The 18,365-nt window shown below is 48.6% G+C and overlaps 1 protein-coding gene across 2 annotated transcripts; it reads right to left on the bottom strand.

The window, feature by feature from the left end:
- Positions 1-67: 67 nt before the first annotated feature.
- PHYHD1 (phytanoyl-CoA dioxygenase domain containing 1) lies at positions 68-17,523 on the bottom strand. 2 transcript variants are annotated; one of them, XM_075578625.1, is made up of 11 exons: positions 17,353-17,514; positions 7,683-7,841; positions 6,141-6,216; positions 5,071-5,118; positions 4,846-4,901; positions 4,697-4,759; positions 4,101-4,122; positions 3,479-3,607; positions 2,701-2,817; positions 1,331-1,457; positions 71-292 (listed from the first exon to the last, which is right to left on the bottom strand). In XM_075578625.1, exons 1-11 carry the CDS (start codon positions 17,383-17,385, stop codon positions 247-249), a joined length of 876 nt encoding a protein of 291 aa, XP_075434740.1. In that variant the 5' UTR covers positions 17,386-17,514; the 3' UTR covers positions 71-246. The 2 variants fall into 2 exon arrangements, with proteins under 2 accessions (XP_075434741.1, XP_075434740.1); XM_075578626.1 differs by lacking the exon at positions 1,331-1,457 and having other exon boundaries at positions 68-292; positions 17,353-17,523.
- Positions 17,524-18,365: the final 842 nt, after the last annotated feature.

Below are 18,365 nucleotides of genomic sequence, written 5' to 3'. Positions count from 1 at the left end.
CACGGTTTGTCTCAGAGTTTTCGGAACAGTCCAAACAGGAAGAACATTTGGTGGAAGGTAGAGGATGTTCTGCACAAATAAGATTGTGTAGGGAGACACGATTGCACGTTTATTGATTATGCTATGAAACACAATACAGCACTTGTGGTTGATGTTATTGCTATCAAGGTTTTGTTCGTCTTTGCTTTCTTTACACCATATAGAAATAGGGCTATAAAACACTAATCTCCTCATAAGAGGGCCTTCTCATGTGTACAGAGATGGGAAGGGCAGCTCCGGAGTCGGCTGTAACCTGGAGAAGAAGAGAGCAGTCACAATTGGATATAGGTAGAGATTATTGCCTGTCCACAAGAGTTCACATTAACGCATCTTGGATGCCAAGAACCCCTCTAAATTAACATTATTTGTAACTTCTATAGATAAGAGGCAGCGAGACAAACCCCCATGGAGGCAGCGCTGTCAATTGCCACTCTGCTCTCCAAAATCGCGTCCCACAATGCATTGAGTAGTGCTACGCCAGGCATTGTGGGGCACGATGTACGAGAGCAGAGCGGTGACTGACAGCTCTGCCTCCATCGGGGATTTAAGAGTCTGTCCTGTGGTTGACCCTCCAGTGTCACGTGTGTGTGTGTATAGTCATACTCCTTATGAAATATAATTTACTCCACACTTTTAGCAGAGTATTTTTACTTCATCGGAAAAAAAATACATCTACCACAGCCTCTGCCAACCATTCCCACAATCTGTAGCCTCCCAGGTACAGGATCAAGAAGTACAGGACTTGGTTATCTCACCGTAGTCTCTATGTAATTTGGTGTACACCTAAATCAGGGGGTTATAACTCCCTTATTCATCAGAAAACTACCATAAAGGTACACACAAGAAGACTGAAAACCCATACAACCTCCAGAGGGCAGATAAAGCCACTTCATTATATCAAAACAAACACACATTATTCCCACAGGCGTTCTTCTCCTCTGTGACTCCGTGCGCACAGATGAGTGCGTTTCTTTCCCAGATGAAAATCTATGTATATCTAATTGTGTTTTTACGAAACACTTTTCTTGTTTTCATTGCAGCAACAATGTAACAAGCGGTAAGTGCATCGGAGTGGCTGAAACATTAATTTTATTAGATTTTTTATTTTATTTTTTAAATGAACTCCACCAATGTTCTAGTTGGTTTCTTCACGAATTGTGCACCTTTTTCTGGGGATTTCTGAAGGAATAAGGTAGCGGTCCCCTTGTAAGAATCAGTACAAGATGGCGCAGAGACTACCCAGGACGACTAGTAGAGTCCTGGCTCCGTTGGGCTGTTTCCGGCCTCTCACCAGTTTTCAGGGCTCCATGTGGTGCCTTCTGCTTCCATCACGTGGAAGGAGTAGGCGTGACGAGAGCACAGGGAGCTGTTCAGGTGACTCTGGTGGACAACCTCTCCGTGAATGAGAACCAGTCCCCCTGTTTTATGAGCAGCAACACAAGAAATCATCACATCCAGGTCCAGCAGAAGATACTGGTATACAAGTGACAATAACCAGTGTAACACCCCTCAGTCCACCCCCCTCTTCCCCCCCCCCCCCCACCACTCTGGAAGTTACTATGGGCAGTTAAGGAGTTACGGCCCCTAAAGGGTTAACTGCATGGGTTGTTGCAAAGTAGCTCAGCAGAAGCGTAGCCACGCCCACTTTAAAGAAGGTTTTCATACTGTCCATTAGTATAGGACACCACGTATACTTTTAGCGCCACCCACCTAGATGTTAAGTCTGCCTCCTGGGTCAGAAATACTGAACAGCCAAACCCCTCCCCCAGGATCCAGGGGAATGGTGACCTCACAGCAGGGTGTAAATAGAGCTGCAGAAGCTCCTAGGCCCTTAGGTTCCTGGAGGATAAGAGGAGTGGAGCCTCACTGTATATACTGTATGTCTTTACTTGTGTAGGCATGTTAGTGAGCATGGTCACCTTTATTATTTTTCATTTAGGGAAAAGTGTCCCATAACAAAGGCCACTTATAATGGAGGGGGGGGGAGCATCCTACTACCCTACTATCCTAAAGAGAATGTGCATGACAACCATGCCAGGGGATTCCTCAAGAAGGGCCCAGTGTCACACAGGGGACTTGCCTACATACAAGCCCAAACAGCACGCTGGCCAGCCAGATTAGGGACTAGCAGGGATATGCACAGGGTGATAGGAAGATGGGATCCTGGATAGAAGGTGCACCCTACATAGAGCCCTGGCAGGCTGCTGGAAAGCCTGAAATCATCAGCAAGGGATTGCCGTTTATCCACTAAAAAGTATGAGTAAGGTGACAAGCCATGTGCCTCCCTGGGGTGCTGCCTGAGCACCCAGGGATGAAGACTGTGGGACTTCAGTGAATAAAGAACTTGTTTGTCTAATAAAGTTCCTGGCGCCTTGTATTAGATGTACCGCTTACACCAGCCTACACGGATGCCAACACCCTGAGAAAGTTAAACACCTGCACCTACTCACACCACCTCGATGTAACACTCCTTTGGGCCGAGCAAGGAGGGGGTTACACCAGCGACCGTCGCTGAATAGCACAGTAGGTTTAATTTGCAGATTGGGACAGTTTGCAGATAAAGGGAGTTTGAGAGCCGGATCCAGCCATAAACCTGCAGCCCTGAATATAAATGCACCGCAGATAGTCCTGGTAGGAAACCTCCTAAGACGTAAGACACACCTTTTGTGACTGGGGCCGGCACAAACAGATCCTCTCTGTAGATCTGCTCTTCTCCAAGGAACTGTGTGCGAGGGACGATACCCAGCGGGCTACGGACCATACGCCGAGAGATCCCAGCTGTGAGAAACGGGGCCGTAGTGAAGAGTGCAGTGGAGAATATAGCAATTAGCAGCAGATAGATTTACAGCAGGAGTGGCCAACCTCAGTCCTCAGACAAAAACTAATATTTAAAAACCGGTAAGAGAATATAAATCCATGTCGCATGTTGGGATTCCCATAAAATGTAGATATGCCGAAGTAAAACGAGCTGCTGAATATACCTACACACCCCAAAACACCTAAACTTTCTCCCAGTAAGAGAATGGAGATGGTAGAGTGGTAAAGGCAATATAAATAGTCCTTTCAACCACAGTGTCTGCTCTTTGTAACTTTGGGAAGCCACTTTGGCCCATAGTGACCTTCTGAAACGAAGACACCTTACTTCTCATTGACATGAAAGGGTCTTATGTAGAAGACGGATTTGTAAATATGGGTCTTTATCTCTGTGTCCCAGAAACCTAACATTAGATTGTAAGCTAAGGGACAAGTTCCTGGGAAATTCAATCTGCTGCTGTGTACACTGTAACTATCCAAACCGAAATATATTAATACAATATTACGCAAAGATTTGATAGGATTTAGAGAGACAGGGGATGCAAATGTGGTCTGTCACGTTGTCAGAGCCGATCTATGTATGGAGCCCCCTGAGGTCCTGGTGAAGGTCCATGTGGTTTCTCACCGCGGTGGGAACCTGGAATGAACCACAGGCAGCCGTTTCTTTCCGTTGCGTCCTCCACAGGGATCCAGAACCCTGTGATCCGTCCGAGCGGCTCCGTGTGCAGAAACGTGGCGTCCTGGTGCGGGGTCACTGGAGGCCAGAAAGATGAAGAAGCAATGAGTGGGATGGCTGAGAGGTAAACAATGGGTATAACAATGGAAAGTCACAGGTCCGAGCAGCAGATGCTTGAGCTCTTTCTGGGAACAGGGATTTTAATATTGGATTTCACTTGTCAATATCATCCTCTGCCTCAAGAACCCAGTTGGGTTATGCAAGTCCTGCTCTCATTTGCACAGGGATTCTCAATGTCTTTATAGCAGGGGCGGCCAACTCCAGTCCCCAAGGGCTACCAACAGGCTTGGTATTAGGGATATCCCTGCTTCAGCACAGGTGGTAGTGTCATTGACTGAGCCACCTGTGCTGAAGCCGGGATACCCTTAACCTGACTTGTTGGTGGCCCATGGGACTGGAGCTGGCTTAGAGCATCCACCAACATAAAAGGTTAATGAGTGAGTGGTGACAGCGTTAGGCACTTATTCTTATCCCTCCCCATTTCTGTACAGAAAGACCCCCCAGCTCATACCTTCACCCCCAATGCCAGGCTGCTGTAAAACAAAAAGATCATGGTTAATATTAATCCATCACGCGGGCACTGCAATGCCAAACACTTCACTGGAATCATACTTCTGCTCATTACAACCTGGAATAAAGAGAGGGGCTTCGCACTCTGTGGGTTTTAGGCCGCGCTTATAGTGCGCGCGACTGATGACGTCACCCGCGACCTGGCCATTGATTGGTTCAGACGCTGTCACGTAGCGATAGCCTCTGACAAATCAAAATTTGACCGGCTTCCAAATTTCGAGACGCCACGTCGCTTCATCGCGCTTACTATAAGCACACGCGACGGCGGCAATACATTTGTTTTGCCGCGACACTATAAGCGCATTATTCACTAACGGAGGTCGCTGTGCCACTCACGGCAACTCCACTCGCGTTAATGCATGTGCTCCCAGTTAGTGCATAAATCCTTAGGTTTATACATTTGCTTATCTTACAAGAGGGAACATCATTAGACACAGAAAACAGTAACCTCTGCTGTGACTCGTACAAGGAGACTATGAAATATTACATAGAGCAGTTAAACAAGCCTAGAAATGTTGGTGCTGATATGATACTTACTTTGAATATGTACATGCTTTGCACTATCACTGGCTTCACAAGGCCCAGCCTGTGACTCAACTCCTACAGTAAGGCACAGACAGGAGGATCAGATACAGAATTGCCATCTCGCCCGCTAATATGGATGAACCCCCAGCCTGGCTGCTCACCTGGACCTGGGGCGAATGAGTCACCTCTCTGAATATAGGAACATGAGCGTGTAAAGCTGGGAGAGGAAACATGAGCGTGTTACACTAAATGTGTCTCAGAGACCCCCCCCCCAGCCCCCCCTATATGTCGCATGGACCCCGCTAGTATTGATGAGGAAGTTTTTCTGTCCCTAACCTCCCACCCCAGAATGGCAGAAGGATCATTTCAGGGAATGGTACGCTCACCGTGTCCAATTTTATTCACAGATCTCTCTCTGGTCACCAGAAAGTCACCTGAGGAACAGAAAACGGAGTGAATGTCCCAAGTCTAATTATGAACTTTCCACTCCATCATTTCCTTGGTGGCTATTCTACTTTCTAAATATCTCGGGCGTTTTGTAAGAATCCCTGTCCTAGTCTCTCTTCCAACCCCCTAAAAACAGTGTATGTTTGAATAGATTGACAGCTGCCGAGGTTAGCTATAGAGTGGGGGAGCACGCCCCCGATTTCTGGGGGGGAGGGGCGCGGCAGTTACAGAGGTCCCGCGCTCTCCACCAAAGCAATTAAATGACATGCCGGGGGGGGCCCTGCAAGGCCCCTGTAAATAACTTACCTTGGCTTCCAGCGATGCATCGTCATGGTAACCCGGTCAAATGATGCCGAGGGCCAAGTGACGTCACGTTACCATGGCGACGTGACATGACCCCACGCATCATTTGACACCGGGGTTGAGCAGAGGGGGGGGGGTGGCGCGAGGAACCGAGGAGAGCAGGCAGGGGTGCGCACAGGGAAAAGTTTGCCCCCCCCTGCTCTAGACGAGGATAGCTCTTCAGAGTAGAAGAAGGTTGAATTCCTTGTACGTAGAAAGATATTCATTGAGTGTCAGGTAGACAAAGGATCTTGTTGGGTCCCTTTGTAGAAATATACTTAGAATAGAATCTGCCTACGCTTGTAATATTTTGTGTATAAGACACTCGTCTAGAGCAAGGTTAGACAGTCTCCAGAGGAGAGAACAGCCTCCACTAACCATCTAGGAGAACGCATGTCATGTTGATGTAAATACCATATGTCTATCAGTTAAGTTTGAAGAATAAAACTTCTTTATCTACCAAAAACGTGAGTGCTGCGATTTATAACTCTCACAAGAAGAAAGGAGATTTAACATGTCTCTAAAGGGCTGTTACAATGTTTTAACAAAGCAATAAATCGCCCGCTACGGAAGGGCGGTGAGAGTTACCACCCCCTTAGCAATGAGTCCTAGCCCAGCTGAGAGAGGGAACCCCTCCTCGAGGCCACACAGCAGAACAACACGTTACCTCTCTCATCAAACACCCCTTTCTCAAAGAAGAAACGGATCTGATCCCCGCTGCTGAGGAAATAATCCGTACTTCCCTGCCAGAGACATGAGAGAGGGGTTACACACCGCTGTGGGAATGGACTGGGGGAGAAAGCAGATACAGTGCACGGACGTAGCAAGACAAACGGAAAATAAACTTGCTTTGACGTGCAGTATTTTTTTGTAAATGTTCAGCATCAAATCTTAAAAGCGTGGGAATCGCTTGACGGAATCATAAGACGTATTGGAGACGACGCAAACTCAGGCCTGGGGCAGGTTTTCATTACAGAATATCATACATACCCTGCTCACTTAATGTAACTGTATTTGTAACCATGTATTATTTGTCATCTTAACTCTGTGCCCACGACATACTTGAAAACGAGAGGTAACTCTCACTGTATTATTTCCTGGTAAAATATTTAATAAATAACATTACGTTTACATTACAATATGTGTGAAGCTTAATGCCTTCCTAACAGCACAAGTTGGATGCATATTATTTATTTATTTTACTTATTTATAAAAATGTTTTACCAGGAAGTAAATGAACAAAGGGGGGCACACACACACACACACACACACACACACACACACACACACACACACACACACACACACACACACACACACACACACACACACACACACACACACACACACACACACACACACACACACACACACACACACACACACTGTGCCTAGAATACATTTCTTTTCTAAATCCGTAGTGCCCTGGATCCTCCACTTTGTTCATATACTTTGAAATTACACCAGACAGGTTTTTTCCCTGAACCACAGAGCACCGGTACCTCAAATCGCAAGTACATTGCTTATATTATACATTTATAGGTGTGCACACATAACTCTTCATTGATTACCATTAATGCATTGAGAGTTACCTCTCGCTTTCAAGTATGTCCTGGGCACAGCGTTAAGATGACAAATAATACATGGTTACAAATACATAGTTACATTAATGAACAGGGTTATACATTATGTACAAGACATTGCATGCACAGTTAGAGAAGATGTATATTATAGGTGTATGTAACAGTTACAGATAATATATATTATAGGCGTATGTAACAGTTACAGATAATATATATTATAGGCGTATGTAACAGTTACAGATAATATATATTATAGGTGTATGTAACAGTTACAGATAATATATATATTATAGGTGTATGTAACAGTTACAGATAATATAAATATTATAGGCGTATGTAACAGTTACAGATAATATATATTATAGGTGTATGTAACAGTTACAGATAATATATATATTATAGGTGTATGTTACAGTTACAGATAATATATATTATAGGCGTATGTAACAGTTACAGACCAGATTAAAATGTGAGACAGCCGTAGCCTTATGGGGCAGTGCAGGAGTATTGTAGCCTGAAACATGCAGTTTAAAAGATGCAGGATATGTATATGAAACAATACGTTATGATATAAAGTGATGTCATGTGGGAGCAGCACCCCTCCCGCCCCCCCCCCCCCCTCACACCTGAGCCTTTAGCTGCTCCTCCTGCTGTGTGGAGAACTCTGTGCGACAGTGAGGTGGAACATCCATGTCCCGCAGTATCCCCTCAATCTCCTGTCTCATGACCTCGCACTCCCGGGGGCGGAAAACCCCCTCCAAAACCAGAAATCCATCCTCCCGGAACTACAAAGAGGAAACGCGTCAGGGGTCCATAACCTACTCTTATATCCAGGCCACTTTCCGGCTGCCCCATCACCTGATTTCCCAGCACCACATACATGGGCTCATTGCACCTGGCTCTCTGACAGGGGTGGCCAACTCCAGTCCTCAAGGGCCACCACTAGGTTTTAAGGATATCCCAGCTTCAGCACAGGTGGCTCAATCAGTGGATCAGTCGTTGAGTTCTAACCCAGTATGTTGTTTTATTTATTTATTTTTAAAACAACATTTTTATTGGGTTTTCAAGCAGAAGTATACAGAAAGTAAAACATTCAAGAGGGGGGGAGGGGGTACATACCAAAAAAAAGGGGGGAGACGGGGCGGGACAGCAGCATGGTGAGTCAACAATTCTTAATACTGTAAACAGTTTTGAGGTCGAGTGGTGGGAATGAATAACATGTTGGAGTTTATTTGACTGGGATAAAAAAAGCCGGTCCGAGGACCTTAAATAGATACCAATAGGACATAATAAATATTCTGTGGATGGGCGATGGGGAAACATCTAAACTTTCTACGGGAGAGGAGTGGGGCTAGTTGATCTCGGGGGTTATAGGCTCAGAGAGTCCGGGTCTATAGCGTGAGCTATCCAGGGAAACCAGACTTTTTGGAAATTTTGGTATGTATCATTAAGGAAGCTCGTCCGTTTTTCCATCATACAAATAAACCACAGCTTGTGTCTAATAGACACGATTGGTGGGAGTTTGTCCTGCTTCCATAGACTCGCGATGGCGCATCTTGTCGCAGTGGAAATATGGGTAATTCGCTTGTTTGTAGCCCTTGTGTGATCCTGGAGTGGTTTGTTTAAAAGAAACAACCAAGGGTCCAGTATGTTTGTTTTTGTGCTAAAAAGTAATACCGACCTGTATGTATAAAGATGTCATACATGACGCATAGTATGCTGCTTAATATTATTTTGGACGCATCGCCTCAGGATGAATACCAGATTGATACAATGAAAATAGAAGTGTGTATGGTCGTATTTATAACTCGCATTACTAAATATGTTATTAGTGTATTGTTATTTATAATAGCCGTACTTTGAAAATACTATTTTATAACCTATATAATGAGCCGTTCATGCAGAGTCAAATTAACACTTTTGTTTTATTTTTATTACTTAAATTTTTATTGAGCATTTTTTGTACATACGAAATAAAAGTAAACAAAACACATAACACATAAAGGGGGGATCAGGGAGGGGGGGGGGGAAGGGGTAGCATTTGTAACAATATAGCACTGTACACAACAATTTAATTACCACATGTATCACTCTGTTCCAAGTATTCTAATCTATATATGGGGATATACCTGCATGGCGAAACCAAGGAGCCCAAATCTCAGAGAATTGCGAGGTAGAGCCGTTCAGATAGGCCGAGAGTTTTTCCATATAGATTATATGCCAAATGTTGTTATTTATTTGGTTTAAGGATGGGGGGGCAGGTTGTTTCCAATTTTTGGCAATTGTACACGTGTAGCATTTAACATTTGGGCTAGTACTCTAGCTTTTTTGGGGGGGGGGGGGGAATATTGGCCATTGGCTTTCCTAGCAATATATATCCTGGGTCATGTGGGACAGTGATTTCTAGGATCTTGTGTATTAAGGTGAACACTTCCGTCCATGTTTGTTGGATTTTGGGACATGACCAGAATATATGCAGAATATTCCCCACTTCACCACAACCCACACCAGCACAGAGGGGAGACGCCTGGGAGAAAAGAGTGCAGCCTGGCAGGAGTCATATACCATCTGAATATTAACTTGTAAATATTCTCTTTAATTACAAAGCACGATGAATTTTTGGAGGCAGCTTCCCAGATGTCTTTCCAAATATCGAGATCTATACAGACGTTAAGATCCTTTTCCCAGGATACCATATATTTATCGGGGGTTTGATTGCTCTTGATAGAGGATAAACTGTGATATATTCTGGAGATAGTGCCCTTTGTGTGGGGCTGGTGTAGACACCAGTCCTCATACAAAGTTAAAGCCTGGGGGTGCCTTGATTTGTAGACTGATTGGATATAGTGCCTAACCTGGAGAAATCTGAAGAATTCGGAGGAGGGGATATCATGATTTGTTTGTAGTGAAGCGAATGGGGGGACTTTCCCTTGGGTGAGAATATCCTTGACTCTCGTGAGTCCTTTTTGAACCCAGGTATGGGAGAGCGGGTTTCCTGTGTAAAAAGGAAGGGAGGGGTCCGAGAATAGGGGTTGCATGAGGGAAGGGGTACCGGTTAGTTGAAACTTGGATTTGAGGGAGTCCCAGAGATTACAGGTAAAGGATATCACCGGGTTCTTGAAACTCTCGGGTGATCTAGACTTTTTATTGAGCCAGAGAAGATTTTTTTTATTTTGCATGGGGAACAAATCAAATCCTCTATCTCGACCCACCTCCTCTCGGTTGGGTTTGCATGCCAGCTAACAAGTTGCCCTAATTGAGCTGCTCTATAGTAGTTTTGTAAGTTCGGAAGAGCTAAGCCTCCTTCAGATTTGGACTTATAAAGAATATCTTTGCGGACTCTGGGTCGCCTGTTTTGCCAGACAAACTTCAACATTTTCTTCTGAATATTATTTAGATCTTTCTGACAGATTTTAACCGGGAGGGTTTGGAAGAGGTAGAGGAGTCGAGGTAAAATATTAATTTTAATAGTGGTTATTCTCCCAAACCAGGATATTATATATGGGTTCCAAGTGGCTAAGTCCTTGACTATCTGGTCGAAAAAGGGTTTAAAATTTGCGTTGTATAAAGTTGAATAATCTTTTGTTAATTGAACCCCTAGATATTTATATGGTTCGTATTCCATTTAAAGTCAAAATTTAGTTGGAGTAATTTTACTAATTCTTTAGGGAGATTTAAACTAAGGGCCATGGATTTGGAATGATTAATTTTATAACCTGAAAGGGAGCCGAATTCTGATAGAACATGAAAAAGGTTAGGAAGGGAAGTGAGAGGTTTTGAGAGAGTCAATAGTATATCGTCCGCAAAAAGAGCTATTTTGAATTCTTCCTGGCCAACAGAAATACCTGCAATATTGGGGTTCATCCTTATCTGGCATGCTAATGGTTCTATGGCTAAGGCAAACAACAAAGGTGACAGCGGACAACCCTGCCTAGTTCCATTTAATATTGAAAAGGTGTCAGACAACGAGTTGTTCGTCCTCACAGTGGCCGTTGACTTGTCTGCCCAGGACAAACCGCACCTGGTCCGGATGAACCAATTTAGGGAGGATACTATTTAATCTGTTGGCCAGGATCTTTGCGTATAGTTTTAGGTCTGTATTTAACAGTGAAATAGGTCTGTAGCTAGAACACAACAGAGGATCTTTCCCCTCTTTAGGGATTACCACTATGGTAGCTTGAAGCATATCTCTAGGAGAGGGAAGGCCTAGTAGCATCTCATTAAATACTTTGGTAAGAAATGGGAGGAGAGTTGTGGAATATTTCTTATAATAAAGATTAGAAAATCCATCCGGACCAGGGGCCTTCCCAATTTTCAGGGATTTTATTGCTTCCATAATTTCCAGGGGCTCTATAGTTTTTTCAAGGTTTGTGATGTAATTTGGGCCTAGAGTGGGGAGTCGGCATTCTGCTAGATAATTTCGAATCTTTATTGCTCTTTTCTCTTTAGCCGAGTCTCCCCCTGGGCCTGGTAGATTGTAAAGGGATGTGGAGTAGTCCCTAAATGCATCACTTATAATTTTGGGGTTGTGAGATACTGAGCCATTTTTAGTGTAGATGTTATGAATTTTAGCTTTTGCTTGTCAAATTAACACTTTTAATGCCGCCGGAATTTCCCAGAGGTTTAAATCCCACGAGTCATGCCGACCAATAGGAAACAGCGACAGAGGACGTTGCCACTTTCTATTGGCCCGTGTGGCGCGTGAGATTTAAACCTCCATTTTGTTTCCCCAGGAAGGAACAGTACAGGCAGCACCTTTCTCTGCAACCAGAGGGTCCCCGGACGTGAAATTAATGTGGATCATCTCCGGAGACCCCCTGCTTCCACTACATGTAAAAAATAAGGGGGGGGGGGAAGGGGCAAAAGAAAAGCAGAGCAGGGGAAACTGCTACTGAGTCTTTTAAGGTTTATTCCGTTGAACTTGGCGTATGATTCAGACGCACTTTTTTCTAGATCGCAGAAACCTTAAGCACATTTCATTACCATCGGTACCCCCAACGCAGCCTATTAGTGCGCCACTAAGAATAACTGTTGTCGCTGCTGGCGCAGATTCAGACATTTCGGGTTAGGACATGGGCGCACACAAACTAATCAATGCCCCACAGCCATCTTCTCTAGTATGTTTGGCTGCTCCGTTATTATGAGATGTGTCCACTAGATTCTGGAGATCGACGTCCAGTAATGGATCACGGAAGATACAAACCCCACTGCTTTTATAGGGGGTTTGCTATCCAGCGGAGGATCAGCTGTTCACAAAATGACATGGACCGGGGACAATTATGAAGCAATTATTGTACAAAATCAGAAATTGAATAGGACCTTCAAAAGATGGCTCTACATCAACGGGTCTCCCAAACGTTCAACTGGATCTCTGAATGGGTTAAGGCTGGGGTGCTTAAGACCACCCAACAGCTCAGGATTTCAGGATACCCCAGCTTCAGCACAGGTGGCTTAATCAGAGGCTCAGTCGACGAGCCCCCTGTGCTGAAGCCGGGATATCCTGAAAACCTGACCTTTTGGGGGGTCTTGAGGACTGGAGTTGAGAACCCCTGGGTTAAGGTACAATGGTTATTAAGAGACAAGGAATGAGTCAGTGTCACAATATACATATATATTTCCGATCATCCCAGCCATTGAAATAATCCCTTAGTCGTCCTCAGCAAGTCGACAGCTTAGCTGCCAGGGGGAGGATGAACCGCAATTCATGGCATTAACCCCTTCAGCATCAATGCAGAATGCAGTGCATTAGGAAAAGGAGTCCCTGCCCCGCAGAGCTTACAATCAATCTAGTGAAGCTCCGCAGTAGTTACAAGTCATTGTAGATCAGGTGTGATAACCGTTTTCCCAAACACATGTGGAAGATCAATAGATCCCATTTCCTCCCCATTACCCGTCCCGTGGGAAGGCTCAGATCTCCGGATAACCGGGGATTTAAAGAATCAGCATGGACACTGAGGGAGAGGAGGTGGAGAGAAGGCGAATAGGAAGGGGAGAGAGCGACTAATAAGACAGAGACCGTACAGGAGAAGGGGCGGTATCTGCGAGACCACAGGAACCCAGAGCAGAGGTGGGGAGGATGTCTTATTCGCATATTTCCCAGGTATCTCAGGGGTGCCCATTGTGTGTGCACAGCTTTCTCTTCACATGTCTAAAAGTGTGTTTGGGTGGGGGAGGGGGTGATACATAAAGCATATGGGACTCTAGTTTAAAAAAATAGGACTCCCACCAACCCCCTTCCCTCCCCCCCCCCCCCTTTCCCTTCCCCTTATTCCCTTTTTAATTATACTTTTATATTTGGTATGTTTATGTTCAATGTACAAACTGAAAAGATGTGAAATGGCTGTTAACACTGTCAGTTGACAATGTTCAACAAGATACAATATATGTATGTTCTGACATTGTCTGTTCTATAGTCTTATACTATATTAGTGAAAGCACTGTATGTTTGCCTGCCTGCCTGCATGCATGCCTGCCTGCTGGATGTCCGGTGTCCCTAGCGGCAATCTCATTGGTCCCTTGGCCCGCCCGCCCCCGCACACCTCTCATTGGCCTCACACACTCACACCACCCCCTTGGCCCGCCCCTCACACCTCTCATTGGCCTGAGGCGGAGTGACGGGCCAAAGGTCCAAAAAAATAAATAACACACACACACACACACACACACACACACACACACACACACACACACACACACACACACACACACACACACACACACACACACACACACACACACACACACACACCTCTCTCCCCTCTCCAAATCACCTTTTCCCCCTCCCCAGCGGCATCACCTCTTCCCCCTCCCCAGCGGCATCACCTCTTCCCCCTCCCCAGCGGCATCACCTCTTCCCCCTCCCCAGCGGCATCACCTCTTCCCCCTCCCCAGCGGCATCACCTCTTCCCCCTCCCCAGCGGCATCACCTCTTCCTCCTCCCCAGCGGCATCACCTCTTCCCCCTCCCCAGCGGCATCACCTCTTCCCCCTCCCCAGCGGCATCACCTCTCCCCGCTCCAAATCACCTCTCCCCGCTCCAAATCACCTCTCCCCGCTCCAAATCACCTCTCCCCCCTCCCCGCTCCAAATCACCTCGCTTCCCGCAGCTGCCACGCGGCGCGTAAGATGGCGGACCCCCTTCCTCCCTCGCGGCGCCGAGTCAGACGGTGGCGGCGCCCGGAAGTACAGGTAGGTGTCGCTCCCCACCTCCGGCGCCAAACGGAACTGAGAAAGGGCGCATCAACTGAGGTGTGTGTGTGTGTGTGTGTGTCACTGTCCACTGCCCCCCCCCTCCTATCCACTGCCCCCCCCTCCTATCCACTGCCCCCCCCTCCTGTCCACTGCCCCCCCCTCCTGTCCACTGCCCCCCCCCTCCTGTCCACTGCGTCCCCCCTCCTGTCCACTGCGTCCCCCCTCCTGTCCACTGCCCCCCCCCTCCTGTCCACTGCCCCCCCCCTCCTGTCCACTGCCCCCCCTCCTGTCCACTGCCCCCCCCTCCTGTCCACTGCCCCCCCTCCTGTCCACTGCCCCCCCTCCTGTCCACTGCCCCCCCCTCCTGTCCACTGCCCCCTCCCTCCTGTCCACTGCCCCCCCCTCCTGTCCACTGCCCCCCCCCTCCTGTCCACTGCCCCCCCCTCCTGTCCACTGCCCCCCCCTCCTGTCCACTGCCCCCCCCTCCTGTCCACTGCCCCCCCCCTCCTGTCCACTGCCCCCCCCTCCTGTCCACTGCCCCCCCCTCCTGTCCACTGCCCCCCCCCTCCTGTCCACTGCCCCCCCCTCCTGTCCACTGCCCCCCCCTCCTGTCCACTGCCCCCCCCTCCTGTCCACTGCCCCCCCCCTCCTGTCCACTGCCCCCCCCCTCCTGTCCACTGCCCCCTCCCTCCTGTCCACTGCCCCCCCCTCCTGTCCACTGCCCCCCCCTCCTGTCCACTGCCCCCCCCTCCTGTCCACTGCCCCCCCCTCCTGTCCACTGCCCCCCCCCCCCCTCCTGTCCACTGCCCCCCCCCCTCCTGTCCACTGCAGGAAATGCAGGGGGAGGAATCCATGCCTTTGACGCCCCCCCCCCTCCCTTTGACGCCCCCCCCCCTCCCTTTGACGCCCCCCCCTCCCTTTGACGCCCCCCCCCCTCCCTTTGACGCCCCCCCCTCTCCCTTTGACGCCCCCCCCTCTCCCTTTGACGCCCCCCCCTCTCCCTTTGACGCCCCCCCCTCTCCCTTTGACGCCCCCCCCTCCCTTTGACGCCCCCCCCCTCCCTTTGACGCCCCCCCCCTCCCTTTGACGCCCCCCCCCTCCCTTTGACGCCCCCCCTCCCTTTGACGCCCCCCCTCCCTTTGACGCCCCCCCCTCCCTTTGACGCCCCCCCCCTCCCTTTGACGCCCCCCCCCTCCCTTTGACGCCCCCCCTCCCTTTGACGCCCCCCCCCTCCCTTTGACGCCCCCCCCTCCCTTTGACGCCCCCCCCCTCCCTTTGACGCCCCCCCCCTCCCTTTGACGCCCCCCCCTCCCTTTGACGCCCCCCCCCTCCCTTTGACGCCCCCCCCTCCCTTTGACGCCCCCCCCCTCCCTTTGACGCCCCCCCCTCCCTTTGACGCCCCCCCCCTCCCTTTGACGCCCCCCCCTCCCTTTGACGCCCCCCCCCTCCCTTTGACGCCCCCCCCCTCCCTTTGACGCCCCCCCCCTCCCTTTGACGCCCCCCCCCTCCCTTTGACGCCCCCCCCCTCCCTTTGACGCCCCCCCCCTCCCTTTGACGCCCCCCCCCTCCCTTTGACGCCCCCCCCCTCCCTTTGACGCCCCCCCCCTCCCTTTGACGCCCCCCCCCTCCCTTTGACGCCCCCCCCCTCCCTTTGACGCCCCCCCCCTCCCTTTGACGCCCCCCCCCTCCCTTTGACGCCCCCCCCCTCCCTTTGACGCCCCCCCCTCCCTTTGACGCCCCCCCCCTCCCTTTGACGCCCCCCCCCTCCCTTTGACGCCCCCCCCTCCCTTTGACGCCCCCCCCTGCCTTTGACGCCCCCCCCTGCCTTTGACGCCCCGCGCGCACACACTGACTGACTGCCGCACGCACGCACACACTGACTGACGCGCACACAAAGCCTGACTGACGCACGCACACACTGACTGAGGCACACACTGACTGTGTGTGCGTCAGTCAGTCTGTGTGTGTTTGTGTTTCTGCCTCAGACTCACTGACGCGCGAGCAAACACACAGTGACTGACGCACACACGCTACATGAAGCTGTAAAGGAGGGAGGGAGGGGGGGGACTGGATTGATGTGAATGGGGGACAAACAGAGAGAGGGGGGAGGAGAGAGAGGAACGGGAACATTACATCCCGGGCAACGCCGGGTCTCTCAGCTAGTTATAAATAAAATAAAAAAAATAGGACTCTCAAAACTTTGCAGGGAAATGTTAACACAAATCCGACACCATGTTTGCGGCCCCGTCTGAGATAAGATGCATTGTAACGAACCCCAACCTTCTCTCTAATAGCGCGTCTGAGATAAGATGCATTGTAAGGAACCCCAACCCTCTCTAATAGCGCGTCTGAGATAAGATGCAGAGTAACGAACCCCAACCTTCTCTCTAATAGCGCATCTGAGATAAGATGCATTGTAAGGAACCCCAACCCTCTCTAATAGCGCGTCTGAGATAAGATGCATTGTAACGAACCCCAACCCTCTCTAATAGCGCATCTGAGATCAGATGCATTGTAACGAACCCCAACCCTCTCTAATAGCGTGTCTTAGATCAGATGCATTGTAACGAACCCCAACCCTCTCTAATAGCGCGTCTGAAATAAGATGCATTGTAAGGAACCCCAACCCTCTCTAAAAGTGTGTCTTAGATCAGATGCATTGTAACGAACCCCAACCCTCTCTAATAGCGCGTCTGAGATAAGATGCATTGTAAGGAACCCCAACCCTCTCTAATAGCGAATCCGAAATCAGATGCATTGTAAATTGTTCTGTATTTTGTACAAATTATCTGAAAATTGCAAGGAACCCTCTAGGGATGCTCGTGGCACGCCTTTTGAAAAACACTGCTGTAATGCATTGCTGATCCCTATAGCAATAACTAGATCTCATGTATTTTGGGCTGAATGTGTCAGGTGTTATGCAAATGTACAGTATATTTGGAATTACTATCCTATTCCTGCAGACCCCTTTTCCTGCCAACGCGCTTTAAAGCTTGCACGAGAGGAAAAGCTTCACAAGTGAATTCAGCAGAGGACCACACACACGTGTGAATGGGGTAGAGAAGTCAATAGCCTGTCCTACAGCAAGACTTGTCACCTTTCTCACCTTCTGGATCTGCTCATCTGTCACCAGCGCCATGACGAGGATATTGTGCGGTAGCTGCCAGCGACCGTCTGACCACAGGAGTGCAGAACCCAGAAGAGGGAGGGGATAAGAGCGAGAGGGAAAGTCAAGAGGAGAGCCACACCAATAAGGGCAAAGCTGCCTGCTGTGCCTTCCACTTCCTGTCATATGACTGCAAATCAGATGACCCACTGGGAAGAAATTTGGCCAAAGCCGGCATTACAGTTACATAGTAGATAAGGTTTAAAAAGAAAAAAAGATACACATCCATGAAGTTCAACCTATTAAATGCAGGCGACAGATTCTACGTTTGCGATCCAAGGCTGCGCTTTTGGCGCCGGCGACAGCACACCAAAACAAACGCAGTCGCGAGCGCTTATAGTAAGCGCGACACGACGGCTTGGTCGCGATCGCTGGAAGTCATCTCAATTTGATTTTTCCAGCGACCGCGGCCCGACGTCGCCGGCACTATAAGCGCAGCCTTAGCATTCCTCTTGTCTCATCTGTTTGTAGAGAAAGGTTTTAACAGGAAACTGGGAATTATTAAGGCACGGATGGGATGCGAATATTTCTATTTTACTGTAACAAAATGTTGGCAACAGCACAATTAACAAATGTAGAAAATAGATATTTTTATTGGCTGTATAATGTTAATCAGAAAAATGCAGCTTTCAGGATTCATTCTTTGGCGCCGGCAGCGTCATTTTCTTCTTTTTGCCGCTTTGCTGAAGAGGGCATCTCTTGGCTCCGGACATAGGGTTGGCAGGTGTCCAGTATTGAACCGGACTGTCCTGTATTTGAACACTCTGTCCAGTAAAGAATGAAAGGTAATACTGGACATGTATGTGTATACCGGTATTACCTCTCTGGGCGTGTACGTACATGTATACCGGTATTGCATCTCTGGGCGTGTATTTGTCCGGTATTACCTCTCTGGACATAGTGACCTGACCGGCTTGGGGGAGGGGGCATGGGATTTCCCCCCGAGTAGGGCT

This window comes from Ascaphus truei, chromosome 21 (assembly GCF_040206685.1).
Source record: "Ascaphus truei isolate aAscTru1 chromosome 21, aAscTru1.hap1, whole genome shotgun sequence".
NCBI classification, from domain to species: domain Eukaryota; kingdom Metazoa; phylum Chordata; class Amphibia; order Anura; family Ascaphidae; genus Ascaphus; species Ascaphus truei.
Note: the sequence above shows the minus strand (reverse complement) of the source record. Positions and strands in the feature narration are given on the sequence as shown.

Bases quoted from the DNA above. Each gene is read 5' to 3' on its own strand.
- PHYHD1 (XM_075578625.1), bottom strand. From the start codon at position 17,385: ATGGCGCTGGTGACAGATGAGCAGATCCAGAAG. The intron at 7,842-17,352 runs GTGAGAAAGGTG...TCCTCTTTGTAG, and splicing joins CAGATGAGCAGATCCAGAAG to TTCCGGGAGGATGGATTTCT. The intron at 2,818-3,478 runs GTGAGAAACCAC...CGTTTCTCACAG, and splicing joins CATTCCAGGTTCCCACCGCG to CTGGGATCTCTCGGCGTATG.